The 22,839-nt window shown below is 42.0% G+C and overlaps 1 protein-coding gene across 4 annotated transcripts in view; it reads right to left on the minus strand.

The window, feature by feature from the left end:
* Nucleotides 1-2,117: 2,117 nt before the first annotated feature.
* Nucleotides 2,118-22,839, minus strand: part of mgat3b (beta-1,4-mannosyl-glycoprotein 4-beta-N-acetylglucosaminyltransferase b) — a 92,371-nt gene continuing 71,649 nt past the window's right edge. For all 4 annotated transcript variants that reach the window (XM_031288993.2, XM_031288991.2, XM_031288992.2 and 1 more), the window contains 5 exons: nucleotides 20,785-21,238; nucleotides 18,173-18,831; nucleotides 15,150-15,432; nucleotides 13,730-14,951; nucleotides 2,118-5,033 (listed from right to left, as the gene is read on the minus strand). In XM_031288993.2, the coding sequence (XP_031144853.1) occupies nucleotides 14,460-14,951; nucleotides 15,150-15,432; nucleotides 18,173-18,831; nucleotides 20,785-21,237 (1,887 nt within the window). In that variant the 5' untranslated portion in view covers nucleotide 21,238 and the 3' untranslated portion in view covers nucleotides 2,118-5,033; nucleotides 13,730-14,459. The remainder of the gene's footprint in view (nucleotides 5,034-13,729; nucleotides 14,952-15,149; nucleotides 15,433-18,172; nucleotides 18,832-20,784; nucleotides 21,239-22,839) is intronic.

Here is a 22,839-nt window from a genome sequence, read left to right on the forward strand (position 1 = left end):
CCCTGGGCTGACGTGCAGCTCTCCTGACCCTGGGCTGACGTGCAGCTCTCCTGACCCTCCAATGACATGCAGCCTTCCAGAACTGCCGCTGACATCCAGCCGCCCAGAACCGCCGCTGACGTCCAGCCGCCCAGAACCGCCGCTGACGACCAGCCGTCCAGAGTCTCAGCTGACGTCCAGCCGTCCAGAACCGCAGCTGACGTCCAGCCGTCCAGAACCGCAGCTGACTTTCAGCCGTCCAGAGTCTCCGATGACAGCTCTTCAAGAGTCTTCCAGTCATCCAGAATCTCCGATGACCTGCTCCTGCTGGCCCAGGTTCCCATGGTTCCAAGGTTGCCGAGGCCTCTCTGTTCCCTGTGCCCCAGTGACTCTCTGTCCCCTGTTGCCGAGGCCTCTCTGTTCCCTGTTGCCGAGGTCTCTCTGTTGCCGAGGCCTCTCTGTCCCTGTCCCGGGGCCTTCCTGTTCCCTGTCCCGGGGCCTTCCTGTTCCCTGTCCCGGGGCCTTCCTGTTCCATGTCCCGAGTGGCCCCTCTCTATTCCCTGTCCCGAGTGGCCTCTCCATTCCCTAGCCCCGTTTGACTTTTTTGTTAATCTGTTTGTGTCTTCAGATATGTAAAGGCGTTTTGTTCATGCCTCGTCGCCTCCACTTAAGATGCAGAAAAACAACAGCAGTGCATTCCTTGGTCTGTGCAGCTGGGCTGGGAGCTGTTACACCCTGGTCCACTGTGGCTGATCTGGCACTTAACACTGGACATTAACTAGATGTTTAGCCATAAAGTCGCTCCCTCCTCCCCGCTGAGTCGGAGTCATAGTGGTACCATGGCCTCAAATGATACTTTTTGTTTCCCAAAATATGGAAAGATGGACTGCTGCAGTTAGATTTGTAGACATTTCGGGGTAGTTTGTGTGTTTTTATTTTTTACTTTTACTAGGCTATATTTTGTTCAATGGTCATATCCGCAGAAACTGTTATGTCCCGTTTTAGTGCATTTTAGTAAATTTTCAACATATGCTTTGAGGAAAGTTAGTCTTGGTGTAGGTGTGTCTTTGACCTTGGAGGCCATTACAGTTTGATAGTCAATTTCCACAATTTGCAGTAGTCAAGGCTGGATTACCGGCAAGGTGGCAACTGCCCCTAGCACCCCACACCCCCACGGGGCCACAAAAAGCCCAGGTTCACGGCATGTCAATTGGTTTTGGTAATTTGCCTGATTGCAAATTTGTAAGGGAATTTTTACCACTTCAAGGAGTAGTTCTGACATTTTGGCCAACACGTTTCTAAATCCAAACCACTCACGTCTGTACTTTAAATTGGATTGCCAACAGTGATTAGCTTATCTTAGCAAGACTGGAAGCAGTGGAAAACGGCTACAGTATGGCTCTGTCCAAAGTTAAAATCAATATGCCTATAAACACCTAAATCTCACAAATGAACACCTATCACATTTGTTTAATTCATGCACAAACAGAAATGTAAAAAGTTTTATAATTTTTTGCTCATATGGTGCATATTCCTAAATAAAGTTAATAAAGTTTGTTTCAAACTAGCTGACAAACTCTGGGGCCCACTAGTTAATTATTGTAGCACAGGAGCACTAGTTGGTTTGATGGGAAGTTGATGGTGACACACAGGAAACACCAAAGGTGAGAGGGGGTTCAAGAGGGGCCAAAAATCTAATTTTAGGCTGTAAGCCACTAAACAGGTTAACCCTGCCATGATTGGAAATTGTGTTCCAGTGCTACTAGTCCTAATTCTGCAATGTTAAATTAAACCTGTGATCAGCATTGCCTGTAATAACCGCATACATGTTTGTTTGTAATTTGGATTTATGTTGTTTGTAATAAAATACCTCCCGTTGCATTAGGAGTTTTGAACATTAAAAAAGTATTCTGTTTAAAAAGAATCCAAAGCAATAAGAAGTGTTCAAAGTGATGCATCCTAATGAGCAGTAATGATGTGTGCTGCGGTGCTGCCCTCTAGTGAGATAAGGGATGGATGATGCAAATTACCGTAATCTAGTAACACAGCAGGACATCTGCGCACACACACACACACACACACTTCAGAATCAACACCTCAACACATGCCTCGAAGTCAGACCCAAACAGATGGTGCAGTTAAAATTTTAAAATTAATTTATTATACGTCTTTGTCATAGAACTCATTACTTTTTGTTCATGGTTAACATACAGCCATTCATATAGAGAACAAATGAGTTTTTTTATTCGTCATTTTCAATTAACTTAGAAATGTACACTCTTCTTTGAGACCCCGCAGAGGAGAAAAATATCCTTTTTTCAAAAGTGTCTTTTCTCATTTATGTTTTTTTTTCCCCCTGTGGGAAAATGCCCTCTGCCTCCTCCTCTTCTGTTCTCTCTCTCTCTCAATTTGGATGAACGGATGTGGAGGCAAGGGAACACCTGAACACACTGGCACAATGATGAACACAGGCAAAGGGCTGATGTGCACTGACAACACAGCCAATCTTTTTTCTCTTCTGCCTCTCTCACTCACACACACATTCAGTAAGCTACAGTGCATATGCACTCTCCCACACAATTACAGAGCCCCATCAAACCATTTTAACATAATAGCACAAAAAAAATAAAATAAAAAAAGACCCCGGAAACAAAATTAAGCCCTAACAATGATATAAAAAATAAACTATGCAACCATATACAATCCTTATCAGTGCATGGGGACAGAGGGAGGCAGGGGATACAGGTTGTGTTATTGTACAATGTCACAATATGTAATAAGGTACGCTCATGTGTAGCCATTGTGTCAAAAATAAAAAGGTATAAAAATCATTTCTTTGCTTTTTCCTCTTCTGATAGCTTTTGCAAACATGTTTGAAATGCTTGGAAAGGAGCGACTGCTTTGTGGTTTTGCAGGCTACATAAGAACATTGTCAGCTAAGGTAGGGATGTTTTTGTATGTTACAGTATGTTTCCATTGGTAGACAATGATGGACCATAATAGCAGGCATAACCAGTCTACTTATCCCTCAAATTTCATTTAGATGAACTAAAAAAACACAGACATAGTGTTGCAACCCGCTCGCTTACACTTTGTTTGATTTTATCTAACAAAAACACACCATTTAACCTACTTTCATTATCTCTCTCACGTTGTAAACTGTATTTTTTACCACAACAGAGTCTGTGGAAAGAGTGGAGGGTTAAATCTGGCAACGTGGCGGGAGGGTGGAGAGGATTAGATTGATATGGAACTGGCGACCGGCCCTCTTGGTTAATTGGCTGCAGAGAGCAATCTGCCCCGGGGACATGAAACCGGGTGGCAGCAGCATGCCTTGTGCCAATCATCTGCCAAGGCCGTAATGTTGTGTGTGTGTGTGTGAAAATATGTGTATATAAGCAACATGGTGTCTTTTGTTAGTTAGTCATTTGTCCTTTTTCGAGGACAAGATGGACGGAAGGCTGAAGAAGTGCTTGTTTATGTGTGATATGTGAGAGGACAAGCAGAATGCCTCCTAGTGGTCACTGTGTGAGGACTGGCCAGTGTGTGTGTGTGTGTGTGTGTGCAAACAAGGCTCCACTAAGCAGCAGCAATTAGCCAGGTATGTCACACTCATTACAGAATGTTTCTATCTGGACCAACAAGGGAAACCTGTTTCGTCAATACCTTTTTTTCCATCAAACTTCCTGGAATTACATTGTGTTGGGTTTTCACAATTGGATAAAATGTACATTTGTGACCCAATATGAACCTTAATTTGGAGGTCTGTGCTCACAGAAGTCCAAATTTTATATAGGAAAAATAGTTTTTTTAAAAAAAGAATTTTATTTATTTTTTTACCAGTGTCACAATCCATTCTAGGTAATCTGTTGGACATTTTGCATGTTCACCAGTCTCTGGCTTATTTTCTGATGCTTAATGAAGCCGTCCCACAACAAACACCAGAGACTGAATCAATTATGATGACACATGACATTAATAAGCATACCAAATCATAACCCTGTTTAAGATACAACACAAAATTAAAAATAAACAAATAAACAGATACATCCCCCATATATATATATTTATATACGCATAAAAAACAAAACCACATCCCTCCAATAAGGTGCAATTCATAGTTTTACAGGCAAAAGTAATATCTGCATTTCAGCATGCAACTCAAATAAAAAGCCATTTTTTCCAAAAAAGATCATCATCTCTTTTTTTTTCATCTCATTATTTTTTTTTTAACATCTTTGTCTATTTGGAGGAAGTAAAAACAGGATATTAGTGATAAAAGAAAAAAGAGAAACAACACAGAAAAGCATCAAACCAGCACCGTTTTGCTGTGAGACAGACACAGAACATTAAATATAACATGAGCGCAAAAATGACCATTGATTTTCTGCATCCTGGGTTCCTCTCAGGCCGGGGCTCTGGCCCGAACCGGTTCTGCATGGCTGAGCGACGACAAAAATGTTTTTTGGACACACAATGGCGAGCCTTCATAGCGATCACATAACAGTGAGGGCACAAACAGAGCAGCTACAGTAGTCTGACTGTTTTACCAGCAGAGGACACGGCCACAATCAGACCACAGTAGAAAACAGAGGCTGTACTGTGTGTGTGTGTGTGTGTGTGTGCGTGTGTGTGTGTGTGTGTGTATGTGTATGTATGTGTGTGTGTGTGTGTGTGTATGGATGTAGGTAGGAAGGCCTATGTGTATATGTGTGCTCTAGTTATCTGTGTAGAGCCCTTTGTGAAGGATATGGGAATGAGTTATGATAAAACCCTCAAAAAATAACAACATAAAACATATTCAAAACAAAAAAGCAACTCATCAATTTAAGTGGTTATGTGATGCTGTTAAGGTCACAAGAAAAAGATGATGTCATCAACACAACATAGCAGTTACAGAAAGCAAACAAGATGGCCGCCACAGTGTTAACTCCCCTTTACGGCATCGAAGGAGGTAAAAGATCTGTCAGGTGGAGTGGAAGTCTATTCTAGTAGTAGGCTGAGACAGTGCTTATGAGCTTACACACACACACACACACACACACACACACACACTCATTCACATAAACACGCCGCCTTAAAAAGATATTAAATATCAAGCTGCCAAGTGGATGAAGTTACAAAAAAAGTACAAAAACAAAGTTAAATAGAAAAACAGAGGGCCAAAAAAAAAAAAAAAACAATGATCACCCCTCCTTCTCTGTTTCTCAGACTTCCACCAAAACACAACATTGAAACAGAAGGAAAGACACATCGATTGACTTCACACAAAAGCAAAAGTGCAAAACAACACCAAACGAAAAAGGGTAGAGACTATATATGTGGGAGGTCTGTGATTGTAAGGATCAGTCACTCCCTCTTTCCATCTCTGTCTCCCATTTCTGATTGCGGGGAATTCAAACCCCTCTGGAGGCTCGCTCTCGCCCTTTCTCCCTCCCCTTCATTTGCCTTTTTTCCAACCCCGTCACACTCTCTTTCTCTGCCTCTGTCTCAGTTCAGGTCGGGCTGCTAAGGGACAGCAAGTTTCTGAGAATTGCAGGTAGGCTCAAGTTACAAAGTAGACCACACACATGCACACAGACAGCAATAAAACACACATTACACGGACAAGAGTATGTGGACACCTGGAAATGAAACCCATCTGTGATTGTTAAACATATCATTCCAAAAACATGGGCATTAATCTGCTGCTATAACAGCCTCCACTATTCTGGAATGGCTTTCAACAAGATCATGGCAGCGACTTTCAGCGATTCAGCCGTAAGAGCATTAATTAATTCATCTCAAAAGGTGTTAGATAGAGTTGAGGTCAGTGCTCTGTGCAGGCTAGTCAATTTCTTCTACACCAAATTGAGAAATCCATTTCTTTATGGACCTTACTGTGGCCACGGGGGCATTGTCGTGTTGAAACAGGAAAAGACCTATCCCAAACCGTTGCCACAAAGAGTCTAAAATATCACTGTATGCTGTAGCAATTGAAGGCCCTGAAAACATATGCTTGCAATCAACTTCTAACTATGAGTGATGATATCTTACATGAACACACTATTTTCTGCCAAAGTTTCAAATGATCTTTTTCTTTTCTTTAAATCTGTGCTCCTCCACTGGTTTAAAGTGGGCGGGACTCAATTACGGTAGAAAAAGAAAAAAGCACCAATTAGGATTTAGCAACATCTGATTCAGAATTGGATAAAACCACATCCATACACACTGTAAATTGTTGAGCAAGAGAAGTTTGATGGGTCAAAATTTAAAACTAAATCTTTTTTTAAAGTTTCGGTCGTCTTTTTCTACACTTTTGTGGCTTTTCCCGTTTCTGATGATTTTTTCTGCGATTTCTTTGACGTTTGTTGTTTTTTTTCGCACGTTTTTGAAGCTTTTCCCGACATTTTTTCATCACTTTTTTCAACATTTTTGAAGCATTTTTTTCTCTCCAAATGCTATAAAATTGAATAAAACACCCAAATTCAATTAAAGTAGTAAACTGATCATTTATTTTACTTGTGAAGAGCGTTGTATGGAACCATCCACATTATTTTTGGTTTGGACAATTTGGTTGAAAGAAACCTACATTTCTGAAAGGAAACTTTTAGAAAATGGGGTCAAATTTGACCCGAGGACAACAGAAGGGTTTCCTGGCCGGTAACCGTAACCTTCAAAATGTAAGTACCCGTACATGTTTTTTAAAACTCTGATTGTTGCTTATTTAGTCACAAATATTAACTGTCACGTAAATGTAAAGATTTGAAGTTTTCAGGGGCTTCAATATTTCTCACAGTTGGAATAAATGGACCTAGCCTTAAATAACTGCACCAACACTACACAAAATTATTGGCGGTGTTGTCCACATACTTTTGGCCATATAGTGTAGTCTCACACACACAAAGAGAGAAACCCATTCGACACTCATCATCCCTTCCCTTCAGTGTCTAAAGGCATTTGATCTGCAGCCAGGTGTCGGCCTGTCTGGATGCCCAATGTTTCGCGCATGTTATGTGTCACCGCGTCCATTTGTCTTTGCAGCGCCACACTGACGTTTATCTTTTTCATCTGCGGTGTCACAACATATGGAGTCCTGGACCAAACTCGTCCCGCACCCACCCTGAATCCAACAATCTGTCCTAGAACACACTCAGGCGCATTATAAGTCCTGACTGACAAACACATAATCACACCTCTCCTATTTTGCTGTTATAAATACCAGACGCATTCATTAGACAAAACGTGACATGTTTACAGGAGTTTCCCACTCATCATGACAAATGTTTCCATTATTTCATATGCAACACTGCTTCTCAACTGCTGCTGCTTAATGGGATGTGTTTTCTTTCTGAATTGGAGCCCACTTCAATGTGTGATAGGGCAAATTATTTTCCATACAACTTTTACATGAGTTGGCTGCTTTACTGAACAGAACTGCACTACACCCAATTGATTTAAAAGACCCATAAACAAAAGCAAGGTTTTAGTTCACAGTGGAAGGATTTGACACTGTGAGGCTTTCTGTTTTTCTCACTTTTTTTATGCTGTAAATTGTTAGTTGACCCAAATGTCCTTACTTACATCTAGCCATGGAGATAGTTTTTGGTTTGATTTGGCCAGATTTTGAGATATTGGAATTCACTACAGTACAATGGAAGTATATGTTGTGGTTTTCACAACTTTGAACCAATAAAAATTCAACAGCAACATCTCTCTCTAGGAACAGTGTCTCTGTTACTCTGGATAACTCACAGAATATGCGGGCAACAGGTTTAACAGGGACTATACTTTGGTAGAAAGAAAATGAAAAACTGGAAAGACACTAAATGTAAGCTTTTAATGCTGTTAGCACCATAAATCAAATTCCATTCACCTCCATTGTATGTTTATCACAAAGTCTGGGCAGCTGAAACCCAACCTGGATACTGTAGCACTAGAGGGATATGTTTTGTAATTTAATTTGAACTGGCCCCTATAATACCATATGTAGGTTTGAGTTCAATACTAACAAATCCAGCCCTGAAGTCTAAGCACATTAGAGTAAAGACTTGCACTTGTTTTGGGCAATACTTGTGGCTACTAACACCAAGTACTTTCCAATCAGTGGTGACATATCTGTCGGAGTTAATGTGATTGCTCAGCTTGTGGAATGAGAATGCTTTCCGTCGCTTACATGAAGACAAGTACAACATGTTTACAGCCAAGACAACAACGGCAGCAGCTTTCTGTTGCTGTAGCCTGACGGGATGCGTGTTCTGGTTTCTATTTTGAAAAATCATCTTCAAGAACTTCATTTCTTGATTTGATTTGAAGCTTTGATGTGTTCAGCGTAATTCAGCTGCAATGTTCCATCGATGATTGTTGTACATGAGATGAGGAGTCAGAACTTAGGAAAAAGTAGTCCTTGGTGTACCAAGACGGTGCACATGGCACTCTTTCGGAATTTTTTTTTAAAGGTTGGCACACATTCCAGACCCATTTAGGAGCAACCAGAAAGAGAGAAAAAGAAAGAAATGACTTCAACAACAAAGTCAAAAAGGGACCCAAGTAAAATGACCCTCTTTTCTCCGCACCCCCACACCCTCCTCCTTGATTTCCAGCCTGCCTGCCGCTAATGTTTCTTGGAAAAGATCAATCGGTTGAAAGCCACAGGGCTGGCGGGGGGCCAGAACCGTGAAGGCATTTAAGCCCCGTAAACAGGCAGCCACTCTGCAAGCAAAACAACAGATGGGGGGGGACTGTAGTGGTGGGGCGACACAGCCCTGGAGACACACATCTGTGCAGGATACACACATGTGCCGAATGCTACAAACATGTGTTGATGGTTAGTGTGTGTGCTGAAAAGAGGGTTGGACTAATACTGGGGGTTTGAAGGTTGATCAAGTGATTGTTCCAGACTGAGGTTTCTGATTGGTGTGACGATATATCTTTAAAGATGGCACCGACTTTACACTACTGATCGGTTTACTAGTCGTTGTTAGTCCTGCTCAACCTGTGAAAACTGTGGTATAATTTTTCATGTGGCTCTGAAGGAGCTTTGTCAAGTTTGAGAAAACAGCCCCTATGATGTCATCAGGGTTATCTCAGCTTGGGCTTGGAGACGACAAGTTTATATGTTATATGTTATAAACTGGTAGAATGAAGTTTGAAAGGCCTGAACATTTAGGCTACCAGGCAGGGAAGGTGTAGCAAAAAAGATGCTATTGAGTTGCATTAAGGGAAATGTAGGATCAAGTCTTTTTGGAGGAAGTGCAATAATAAATCACTGGAGCGTCCCTTTAGGCCTTAAGGTACACAAATGTGCAAACATTTATAAATATTTAGATATTTTTTGCAAAGGAAATATGTTGCTGGAAGAACTTCCTGACATCCAGCAGTTATATACTGTAGATAATGGCAGTGACCCAATATACTGAAGTATACTGTAGCAGACAACCTGCACACAGAACAATGTAAATATTTCTTTAGAAAACACTCTCTGGCAGCACTTACATCCTGAGTTTAGACCACTCCAGTATCACACATCTACATTCCAATGGGTCCAAGTGTGTTTGCTGTTGCTATTATCAATAACTGAAAAGAAATAAGTACGGTGCAGAGCTGTTTCCTAGCAATGCAACTTCTCGTTTACAGTTTTGCATTTTACACTTAATTTATTCCCTCTGTTCCAATCACCTGAAGCAAGCAGCCATGTTTATTGGAGATTACGGGTTGGCAGAGAGCCCAATAAAACCTGATCAAATTAAAAGTCAAAGCTGGTATCTTAAGAAGATGTTTGATACTCCTGTAGAAATATTGAAAATGCTGTAAATAAGATATGAAATCCTCAAGGTGTGTTGTGGTTAAAGGCTGCAGCTATTTCTTTTCCCATGTGTTATTGCTTCATTGATTTTATGACCAATCATGACAGAAATGACAGCAGGCAGCAGGCCAGCGCTGCCATTAGTCAGACTGTCCAGTAACGTAAATGTCACAGGTTTGCTATAACATCTGCTTAACGGCCACAATCTGCCCAAGTGTCCTTGAGCAAGACACAGACCCTCCTCAATCACTTTGAATCCATTACGAGCCCAGTGAGGCGGCGCAAACACGGCTCCAATTGTTCAACATCACAATCTCGTTTCCACTTTAACTGTCACTGGATTGTAGATCTCCTTTAACAGGGATGATGAGCCGCTCCCTTCGTTTGGACAGTTTTCATTTCATCGTCGTGATGACTTTCCCTCATCAAAGTGAAAAATCAAAGCTGTTTGGTCTAGCGTATTACCTCACTCCACTCCTCTCCTCATGTCTAAACCACGCTTTATCCAATAAGACAGTCACATGGAACAGCGGTGGAAGGATTATTTCTGAAATGTCTCTTTTTGGATTTAAGTCTCTATTCATCAAGCCTTGGCTTATATTAAACAGGACTCTTTTTTTCTTATTTTCTTGTCTTTGCTCAATCCCAAAAAAAAATTCCCCATTCATGTTTTATTCCTGGCTCAAGTTTTTTTTTTTTTCTTTTCTTTTTTTAAGTGTTTTTCTGTCTACTTTTTCTGCTCCACATGCACATTGTCTGCTTGCTGTGATGAGTCAAATCAATGAAAAACACCTGCAAAAACTGTACAAAAAAAGGCGATGTGCTGGTTAATGGTTTTCGCTGCGTGCATGCGTGTGTCATTATTCTCATGTCTGCAATGAGAGGTTTCACGTTTGCAATTATCTCCAATCATCCTCCCTCTGCTCTCCCTCACCTCTTATCCTGTTGGTTTGCTATCTTGGTTGATGACTTCAGGCTGTTAGGGATCTCAGAAATTCATCAAGAGGATTGTTGCCATGGCAGTAACGGGGCAACAGGCCGAGTGAAGTAACCCTGGCTTGCCTTACAGCAGGCCAGACACCCTTATCTGGCATGAGTCACTCTGTCACTCACACACACACACACACACACACACACACACACACACACACACACACACACAATTTAAAAAAAGTGCATAGCACACATACAGATATGCAAACACAAACATACTCCCACGTGACATAGACCCAGTTCACCAGATGTGCAGCCCGATTGCAGCAGGCTGCGAGTTGGGAGTTAACTCTGGTTAAATGCCTCTTGGCAGAGCTTAAACACAAACACAATCCCCAGCCCTTGATGGGATTGAACACAGTTTTTTGCACCTGGCAGCATGTAATTCAAAATATGATTAAACAAATTTTCTATAAACAGACATGTTGGTTGAGGTTTGAGGCCTTGAAGTTGGAGGATGTTTAGGCATGTTTTGTTTGTTTTTTTGTACGTCAAATTAGATACAGTGGTCAGTTTCATGTCAACTGCTGACACCAGCATTCATCGTTATATTTGTGCTAGAAAAGCTCATAAAGTACATTTTAAAACATTAATTCAGGAGTGGATGTATTTCAAAATATTTTCTTTTTCCTAGCTAAACACAAAATCGGCCAAAAAACAGAGTAGATGACTAACTAACAAACTGAATTCATTTAAAATGGTTCACGGCCATCCATTTTGGCTAATGGTGTGAATTGATAAATTAACATAGCTAAAATACACATCTACTCTGTTAACCCAGAACTCAAAGTTACACACCTCCCTTTAAAATGCGTCATTTGTATTCATTTTGTTCCATCAATCACTATCAAGCATTACCTTTTCAAAAGGCAAAAAAGCTTCACATCCAGCACATGTTGTCGTCTCCTCTGTCATATCATGTAAAATCCTATTTAAAGCTCGTTTCCCTGCAGCCCCTCTGGGGTTGGATGTGAGTTTGGCTCTCGACACCAACACCAAACCCCTAACAGCTGCCGCCGCAGACCACGCTGCCATCGAGGGAGCAGCACAGACCCAACACAACTGTCAGCGGCCTGTTGGCTAATCTGCTCCCCCTATGAACTCACAGCCGTGAAGAGCCAGCATGGTGACCGAGTGATGGACGGATATGCTCACACTAGTTTTGCAGAAGCTCGGCGTTGGTACTTATTCTGTCATTGCAGCTTTTGTCACACATTTTAGGGTTTTAGCTGATGACATTGTGCAAAATGGACTAAACAATAAATGACGAGGTTTTGGTTTAATGTCTCACGCAGGACACTTTAAGCAAGGTGAAAAAAAGGGCATTCTGCATTCAGATGGTATGTGTCAATTTCTTGTTTGCAGGTGAAATTAAAGCTATAATATCAAACTTTTTCCTTCAGGTTTTGTTTTAAATATTCTATATTCACCCCTCAGCAACTTTAAGTCAAGTTTCCTTCTGAAAACTTTTTACTGTATTTCTCTTGAGGCATTGCTCACTTTAAAACAGCATCTTGCCTGAAGCTGAGGTAAACAGTGACTGTAAAGCCCAGACAGGCATTGAAGAAGCAGATGGTGGATGCAATTAAAAGAAAAGTCTACGCGTTTTTTATTAATACTTGTCTGTCTGCTATATGCTTAGCTTCCTTCTTAACTGTTCCCTAGCATTGTTAATTGTTCTGCTAGGATTCCCTTGTAACCCAGGCCCACGCTGGCCTAACACAAAACACCCACAGACAAAAGTATGCTCGCCAAATTGTCCACAACATCTCCAACTAGCCACATTGACAGCAGTCTCCGGCAGGGTGAAGGCAAGAGGCATGAGCGCTAAATGCCTAAATGTTTAGATAACAGTGATCTGTGGGCACAGGGAAAGCATCGCCATGGTAACGGCTGTCCTGTCCTGTAGAGACAGGGGGAGAGAAATGAGGCGTAGAGAAGATAAATATATCCCTATTATTAAAACGAGACATTCTTGTTAGGATTAAGAAGGAAATAGATACACACTCGAAATGGAGTGTGAGAGCCAGTGTGTGTGTGTGTGTGTGTGTATATTGTGTTTCTGTGTATATGTGTGTGCGTGTGTGTGTGTGTATTTGTGTGTGTGTTTATTGTGTGTGTGTGTGTGTGTGTGTGTTTGTGTGTGTGTGTGTGTGTGTGTGTGTGTGTGTGTGTGTGTGTGTGTGTGTGTGTGTGTGTGTGTGTGTGTGTGTGTGTGTGTGTGTGTTGGGAGAGCTGAAGATTTCAACATTTTTGACAGAGAGGGGTATGTGCAGAGAAAAAGAATAATAACTGAATTGAGGAGAGAAAAATATTCCTTGTAAATGAGGATTAACAGAAAACCTTGGAAGAGTCATTTTCAGAGAGTGGGCTGAGGAATATTTAACTGAGGAGACCCACAGTCGGCGCTGACCTCGTTTGAACGCTGCAGCTCCTCGTCGGATGTTAACCCACCCACTCATCTTAACAACACCCATCCCTTCTCCTTTTTTCAGATACTTTAGTTTCCAAGGAAACAAAGTCATCTCAGCTGCTAGATAGACAAAAAGAAAAAAGTGAAGGGTGATCTTTCCCCATCTGTTCTCGATTGTTCTCATCGGACAAACAATAACGGCGAGTTGCATCTGTCTCGGAAGCCATCGACAGGGCATGATTTATTCAGAGCTGTCTGTAAGCTCTGAGGGAGACACACATTCTGCACACTCATCCCTGCAACACTTGTGCGTCAGCAGACACTGTGGGAAAGGGGGAACGTCGAGAGAGCCTCTTTTTCTTTCCTTTTCATCACCGCTTTCTTCCTCCCTCATTACTCTCCTTTCTTTGCTGCCTTCTGTCTTGCTTGTGCTGTTTTCCCATCTCGCTGTCTTTCTTCCCCGTGCCCCCCTGATGATTCTTTCTCTCTTTCTGTTTCCTCTAGCTGATATTGAATCCCTTTCAAAGCCCAAAACCTCGTAATAGAATACAAAGACAGACCCCACACACACACACACACACACTTTTTTTCACACAGACAGGTCTAAGGTGCATGTGGATGAGTGTGAGCACATGAACGAGCTGAGGCATCGCCATCGAGTCATTCCTTTTGATTTGGCAGTGGGTAATCCAGCGGGGTTTGATGGGATTCATACTTTTCTACTAAGACCCAAGAATAACGTAATATCTGAATGTGTATCTGTTTCTGGAAGGAGGTCACCAAATATGACAGGAAGACATCCGAAGCGGGAGAGTGAAGTGGGAACGTCAGCCGGTCCGTAAACACAGACAGAAAAATATCCCTCGCTTTACTTTGCGGTGGTCCATTTCTTTCAGACGGCAGCTGTGCCGAATCGGCTCGGGTCAAGAAAGAGAAGACAGGGCGGGGGGGGGGGGGGGACAAAAAGAGAGATAGCTTCGCTCCTGCCCCAAAAAGGGAGGAATGAGAAAATGCATGATTTTGTTTATCCAGTGTTTGTAACCTCTCAATGATCTGGACGTAAATCCATGGTGGATGCGAGTCAGTGTTCCCTTTTTTGACCCCAAAATAATGACTTTAAGAGATTTTGAGTCCCTGCAACATCAGTGCTGCCTGGAGATACATGTAGTATCGCTCCAATGAGAAATGTTGTTCATCAACACCGTTCTGCCCCCCAATACCCAATGCTGAGGCCATATTTGGGTCCTATTAGTTATTTCGCAGATCTTTTCCTCGCTGAACTTCTAACCCTCACTCAGTCTGGAATTTTTTATTGTAAGGGTTCTCCAGTAGGTAGTGGTACCTTTTATAGTGCTCCAGCATGTACTTGGGGGCGTACATGTGCTCTTTGGGGTCCACAGGGGGGTATTCCTGCAGTGAGCCATCAAACCAGCCCCCCGTCCGGATCAGATCGCGGATGTAGTTAAGGTCACGCTTGTCCTCATAGTCACCCCACCGCGGGAAGTCTCCGTTCTGAGCTGACACCAGCTTGAAGTAGATCCCCTCGGGCGTGAAGCACCAGGAGCAGTGCCACCCGGCAAAGTGGAAGGGGCTGCCCACTGACCACTGCACCAGGATGTGGCCTGTGTCGTTCTCGTACTTGCGGAAACCCGGCATGGTGTAGTATTCGCGTCGGCGGAGCTTGATGCCGTCGCCATCATAGACGTCGCGGAGCATCCCCAATGTGCAGCCTGATACTACCTCTAGAGAGCCAAACTGCTTCCAGAAAAAACCATACAGGGACTGGATGTGGGAAGAGAAGAAAACAGAAATATGGTTAATTTGTTCTTTTTAAAAACCTTTTTAAAGAACAGAGCAAAGAAAGCTGCATTAATAATACATAAAGAAAGACCAATTTCCTGCATGACACACCCATCCTATAGTCTTCATGGTGAAAAACTGTTGATGGTCCACACACAAAAGCTAAATTCTCGCTGCTACCTTGCGCATGTGGATGGCGAAAGGCTCCGTCCAGCCATCAAACAGCTTGAGGAAAAGGAGGCCCTCATGTGCTGGGATTTCATCCGCATCGTTGATGACGAAGACGTCGTCCGATCTTATGCCCACCACCCTGGACAAGCCATTGCGTGTCAGGTAGGTACGCAAGTAGTCATCGGCGATCCAGCCATCCTGCCGACCGCCCTCTGGGAAGTGATCGAGGAACACGTACAGGATCTTGTGACGTATGTAGTCGTACGTACCATTGAGAAGGAGCCGCAGGAAACTGGGGAACATTACAAATGCCATTTAGTTCATTATTTTATCCAAATAACCTTACAGTGCCATGGTTTTGTGTGTTGTTATATAGGAATATATCACATCACAGCTGACTATTTTCCAATGCTGTGTTTAGATCGGATGTATTTTATTTCATTTCAGGTAGCCATTGGTTTCCATTCTTTTCCATCTGGTATACTGTGTTATTACTAGTGCAGTGCCCGTTGAAAATGTGTGTTTGGAACGGGCAATTGCTTGGCCTGTGGTATTGCCCAAACCACTTCATATGCAACTCACCTGTATACCCTACTACTGACGTACAGTAAAGGCTACTTGTACATCAGAGGAAGACATTGTACTATTATATTTACCTGACAGAGAACGCTGCAGATTCAGAATGTAATCACAAAATATCACAATGAAAATGTGGAGTAATCAGACATTAGCCTCATGGATTTATGGCAGTGTGCTACCCAAATGGCCCATTATGAGAGCTAATCAGCACATATGTGCGTTCATCAACCACTAGAACTGGACTGTGTGTGTGTGTGTGTGTGTGTGCGCGCAGAGAGAGAGAGAGAGAGAGAGAGAGAGAGAGAGAGAGAGAGAGAGAGAGAGAGAGAGAGAGAGAGAGAGAGTCTCGTGTCGGATCGTTAACGAATTTAACATTTCAGCAGACGTGTTCATTTCCATACAGGTTTGTGGCTTGACGGTTAACGGTGAAGTAGGGGATTTGATTCGCAGGGGTATTTTGGCGACTTAATTAACCTGACCCAGGGTGAGTCTGATGAAAACTGATGTATCTGCCCGGTTCAACTCTTGAGATTTTCTCCCATTGCACAATAATCTCCAAGATTACGTTATGTTCTGCCAGCTCACAGCAATTTAATACAATAGCAGGACAAGATTCCCCCTACTGTTCTAAAGCGTTCTGCATGTGGCGTCTGCTGTGCAGGTTACCTTCCCCCCAAACACAGACACACATACAGTACAGATACGTCTCGCTTTATAAGATAGATAGCCTGCCTATAAGTGGCATCACGCTCTGTCTGCACTTGTTGTCTGGTTGTGCTTTGCATGTGTGGGATTGTGAAACGTCCTTAAATTCGGGAATTGTCGTTTGTTTATTCACAGTCAAAGACAGTCCAAAGTAGTGCAACTTTGCACATTTTTGTGGGTCTGAGGTGTATGTCACATTTTAGCTGCCAAAGCTCCGCTGCTCTCTGTCTCTGGTCCTCAGGGTGAGAGGGGCAGTGGCCAGCGGCTAGAGCGGCAAAAGCCAATGTGTGCTTCTTTTACCTATATATGTAATGATATCTTTTGCATTTCTAATCCAAACAACATCAAACTTGGCATCGCACTCACTGGTGCCCGTAGCAAGACACCTGTCAAGTTTGAAATCCATCGGTAATATATATAAATAAGTGCATTCAACCATGAAGTTACAAACTCCAGCAGGAATTGAGTACATTAGCTTCAAATAAGCCAAATCACAGAAAGCCACATGAAAGAGACACACGTAGGATGGATTGCCATTCCTTAGCAATACAATGCAGTACAAAATGTTAAAATCAGATAGCCCTAAAAGGAATCTTGTGCAGTTTTCAACCAGTAGTGATGCCATGAAATAATATTTTGATTTGTTTTTTGATTTGTTGCATCTTATGCTTTACTAGCACATGCATGAAGACACATATGAATTGTAAAATTGTAAAAAAAATATACATGTATCAAAAAATTTAAAAATATCTGCTTTAAACAGTCTTTGAGGAAACACTTGTATTGGCCTGTAAATCTACCTGTGTTCCTTTACAAAAGCACTACACAGGGTAACTTTGAACTGCATTACCATATAATGCGACTTTGACAAAAAGACTTGATGTTCACTGTAATGAATTAAATAACTCAAGCAAGTTTCAAAAGCTTTCTTATTGGTTTTCATAGTGTACGGAACATAATTAAAACCAATGCTGCCTGAACAGTAAGAGAAATACATCCAAACTGTGTAGAATGCATTACAATTGGCATAGTTGTAGCACAGATAGAGAACAGCAGGTAACAAAGAGTCTAATTTTACAAATGATGCCATTCAGTACAGAAAACCCACTGTCCATACACCAAAACTGACTGGAAGAACAACTCAATTAACCTGTTGATATGCATAGCGAAAGAGATTGTTCACTAAATGTAGCCACTTTCATGCAGTGTCACATCCTATGATTGAACACACCAATCTCTCCCTCCACGGCTACACGCAGAGTCAATCATGTTGCTCTTGTCATAATCTGCTGTAAAATTACTCCCGAGGCATTTCATGTTGTTGCCAAAGGAACGTCACTGTAATTGTTACACAGCACACTGATACTCAAAAAGCGTGAAGGTTGGCTGTTAACAAAAACTGTAAGCTGTTAACAGATTCTACTAATGCACCCGCAGTGTCACAACTTGGCGAAAACTTCCAAATTTGTGCAATTTTTTATAATTTTGAACTGATGAATATGAAAATAGAGCATAATACTGATAATAATAATAATGACCTCAATACCATAACCTTAACTTACCTTAACCATAAAGTAATGTATCTATATTAAGACTTATGTACATATGTAGGCTAGTACTCTCTTTACTGCGCTGCTTTACAATTCCCATCATTGTGTCATACTCTTTTATCTCTTTAATCAATCTTAAAGCTTATATTTAAATATCTTGCTTAAATATACCACACCAGTCCAAAAACGGTGTCTTACCTCAGAGGTCGTCTCTCTCCATAGGCAGTAAAGTTGGATTCACAGACGAGGAAAAGATCAACTGCTTGGGCAAGCTCATGAAAGCGTACATGCAGCAGGTCAAACTCGTGGTTAACGTTGATGGCGTTGATCACCCTCCGCGGGGTGTCTCTGGGCGTCAGCCGCTCCTTGGTGGGCAAATTGGAGTGATACACCATGGTGGGAACCCCACAGTAAGGTCCATGCCATCCTGGCCGACATACACACTTTACCAGCCGCTTCCCGTTGCCCCTGGCCTTGGTCTTGGCTTTTGGAGCTATGGAGGGCTGCTGCTGGACCTCCAGAGGTTTCCTTTGCCCAGCTGCTCGAGCACCGTTCCCTATTCCATTAGCCACAGACCCCCCTGATTTCCCAGAGTACTCCTTTTGGGTAGCCACCTCAGTCCCCTGCCTAAAACAACGAGCTCCAACTTTGGTTTGGATAAAGTAAGGTGTTTTGTCATCTTGAAGCTTGTGAGTGACAGTGTGAAGGTCACCCATTTTTTCTGAGGGATCAGGCAATACAATCTTGTGCAACATGTACCGGTGCTCTTTTCCCACTAATGGGACCTCTGGGAGGTTGGGCCCGGCATGGGCTAGGTGGTTAGGATTTCGCTGCTTCAAGTGGTCTTCAGCTCTCTCCTGAAATGAAAGACAAAGGATAGGGAGGTAGATTAAGGGTACTTCCATTTAAAATAAATGCCTGCAACCCATACATCTCATTGTCATTGATTAACTGAATTGTACACCAAGGAATAGCTTCAAATTTAGGGCTATGATCTGCACACACGTGAGCTATATTGAAGATGGTAGTAAGATTACACTGGAATTACATTGGAATTCCTAGTTATACAGGGCTTTGTAGTATTGTCTACTATTTAAAAAAAAAAAACTACATATTAGTTGCCTGTAATGACTTCCAGTGGTTCGTAAAGTAGTTTTCATCCAACAAAAGTTTATGTGAGGCTGTTTTGTTTTGTTCAAGTTGCAATGGGACTGTGAGATGTGCTCTTAGTGCGTTAAGAGCTATTTGAAAGATAAGTTGATACCAAAGAAAGAAAAACACCAGTTCAGTGTCTTTGTGGATCTACAGGTTATGGCTAGGGGCCCTACACATTTATCTTGTATCTCTGTTTTATATCAAATTTGCCCATTTTGATAAATGAAGGAGATCCAGGTTGGTAACTTGTCAGGAGTGATGGTCAGTGCCAATGACATTCCTTACCAAACATCCCACTAAACACAGACTGATCTGAGCCAACATGTCCAAAACATGTCTGATGTGTTCAATGAAACATGTGAACACAAGTCTTTTCTGGGATTTGGGGTGTTATGTTGTGTCTCTGGTGCTTCCACACACATACAAACTTTGAAAAAAATCCACCCATGCTGTTTAGAGTGAGATACGGTTTCTGAATGTGTCCTGCCTTCAGTCTCAGTCTCTGGGTGAGCTGTTCAAAATCGGCACGGCTTGTGACGTCACAAGCCGAAACGAGCAGGCTAACCGCAACCATTAACTCGTAGCGTTAGCATGCTAACGCTATGGCTAACACTAGCATGCTAACGCTAGCATGCTACCTCGTTCTCAATAGCAAAGCACTGCTACAACACACACAAGCTCACCATAATCTACAAAAGAACTACTTACATGTGCACCCTCATTTAGAAGTCTCCCAGCTAATCCTGCCTTGTAACTGACCAAAGTTACAAATCACTGTTGGAGATTACTTGCAAAGTGATGAAAACAACAGGGTGCAGCGTAATAAAAAAGGATGATAGCCCGACAAAATGAAATGTGATCAATAATGTGTGCCATAATATTACAATAGAATTACCTTAACAGGAAAATATCTTGCTTCAAAGCAAACACTGTTTATTACTCTCCATTTCTTGTTACAATCTCTCCTGTCATTCTAAAATACGTATTTATGAATTGTTTTTACCCACTTTGTTTCATCAGGACTAATTTGAAGTTGCTGGGGAAACAAAAAAAAATCCTAAATGAAATGACACATATCACAAAGTGACATATTTTTGAAGGATTACTGTCTTCCTGCAGGTGGCAGATGAGTAACAGTAAGAGAGCTTGACTGAGTGAGTGGAGATTGTCTGTACATCCTGGACAAAATATTGTCTGTACTGTATGTGGATATTATTACAAACACACTCAACGTGTGCACAGTGAAATACCTAAAAAACAATGTGTGACACAAGAAAAGAGAACTTCATGTTTTCTGTGAGGATTTATCTAACTTAGTCTTTGAATGGTGTTCTTCATTTTTCATATTATATGCACTGTGCAGGTGCACAAATAACAGAAGACACTGTATAATGGAAAGGAGATGAAGAACTTGTATGATTAGCACAGAACCTACCAGTGGTATAGTAGGCATGTTAATAAAAACAAACTCCACACTGCAAAAGCACTGACCTTTAGAGAGAGCTTCTAAGAAAGCTTGTTTGCAGATTTAGATCACATTATCAAAATATTAAAGCCTAGTTTTTAGAATTATCATCATGTAAATTGACAACGAGTAAAATTTGTTTCACATCTCTTAGTTTTTTATAATAATGTTAGAGTACAGTTTTACTCACCTCATTCAGAGTGTCTCCCCTCTGGTGCTCCACCTGTTTCTCCCAAGGGTGAGGGGGCGCTGGTTCCCCTCTTATATTCATCTCCAGGCCCGCGTTGCCAACAATCCCAGCACCTCCAACCACGATTCCCCCAATCCCCAGGCCCATCCCTCCTCCTCCTCCCCCTCCACCTTCCCCAGCGCCCACCACGGCTCTAGCTTTGGGGTCTGACGGACGGAGAACAGGTAAGGGAGGGGCCTCTTCAGGGGAGGCGGGGCTTAGCGGGGTGGTGCCTGCACCTTTCTCCCTCCAGAAGAAGCCAGTGACCATGATGAAGGACTTGATGTTGGGGTACGGGGCGGAGAGCTCGCGCAGCAGGGAGACGTAGTGGAGGGCCTTGTAGTAGTGGAGGAAGGAGATGACGCACAGGCCCACTGTGCAGAACAAGAACACCCTGTGCCGCCGCATTTTCATCCTGGACATAGATAAAGGAGGGGAGGTGGAATGGAGAGAAATGAAAAAAACATGAGTCCAACTAACAACATCAGAAAGCAATTTCCGTTTTGGAATAATCTCTTTATTCCCATCTGCACTATCTTCCACTGTGGGCGAACCGCAATTAACTTCAAAGTAATGGGTTGTTAAAAATAAAGTCCGTAGTAGTCTGGGTTGTTAACAAGGACAACAAATAAATCAAAATCAACACCACCTGGCTTTGGTAAGAGCAATAGTCCAAATTACAGGAGGAAAGTGTTTGCATCAAGTGCATGAACCTGCCTTCTACCCATCAAGCTAGCATGAGAGCGACAATGCTCAACGTTTTTCCACTCAATCTTGTTTTCTCCTGTAAATAAAAGAAAGAAGAAAGTGTAGCTGAAGAGGCATAAACATACTTGCTAATTAAAAAGGAAGAAAAAAACAACGATGAAGTTCTAATTGATTTTTAGATGCGAAGGACATTGGGGCTCTAGGCTCTTTGTTCTTTGTAAATGGATGACGGAGTTAGCTCGAGTTGATTATGGATGATTCCACGTGAGTCTGGATTTTCAGATGTTTGAGACAGTAAAAGACGTTCATTATATTTTGTGTAACCTGAAAGGTGTCGCTCGTAGTGACAAACCAATAGAGGTTAATTATAGGACCGACTTAAAGTTCCCCTCGGCTCTATTGCGCTTTTTTAGCGTCTTTCATCTCATTGTTTAGGTTTTACAGCTTGCAACTTCACGGTAAATGTTAGCAGCTAATTGGTGAGCACAGTGGATCAATTAGGAGCTAAAGGGACCCATTTTCCATCAGTAGTTGGTTGAAACCAAAATATTGGACATCACCACTAGTCCCAATAGGTCGGCATGTTCCTTTGAAATTGGTTGGACTGTCCTCCAATGGCCAATCCCTTAATTCAGGTTTGAAGCTGAAGTTTATTCAATTGAAAATGCTGAAAAAAGTGCTAATACAAGCATTATTGGCCACAGTGAGAATCAAAAGCCTGTTCTGCCCAGTGAGCTGTATGTATTTATGCTGATGACCATGTTGATTAAATGATTTGATTAATTTTCCATTCTGTAGCTTTTTATTAAAGACGATACAAAACAGAGGAAAAGAGTGAAGCATACATGGAAAAGAGTGAACTGAAATAAGAGAAAAATCAACATTGTCATTGCATCATTCTTCATACTGGCTTGTGGCTTGTCACAGACGACTTGTGGAAATGTGCATCAGATCATTCATAAAATATCGTATAATCTTTTATAACGATGATTATAATGTTCAAAAATACAAGGTGACACAGACCAATTACAGATAATCCTAATCTAGCCCTGTTTCTACCATCTGCCTAAACCATTTCATCTACTTTTTTCTCTCTGTCACAATGAAAAATGGATTGAAAGAGCAATAAAGTGGACTCAAAGCATCTCAACGTGAGCGTCTGTTTTGGCTTTGAGTGGGATTTTTCTTTTTTAGCCTCGCTCAGGCAGTACGGTCAAAGAACGGGGAAACTCAATGCTCACGCAGCAAGATTTAGTCTTCCACTTTAATCCATCTTCAAAAAAATGTTGGACATCTGGACACATTAAG

This window comes from Sander lucioperca, chromosome 4 (genome assembly GCF_008315115.2).
Source record: "Sander lucioperca isolate FBNREF2018 chromosome 4, SLUC_FBN_1.2, whole genome shotgun sequence".
Taxonomy (NCBI): Eukaryota; Metazoa; Chordata; class Actinopteri; order Perciformes; family Percidae; genus Sander; species Sander lucioperca.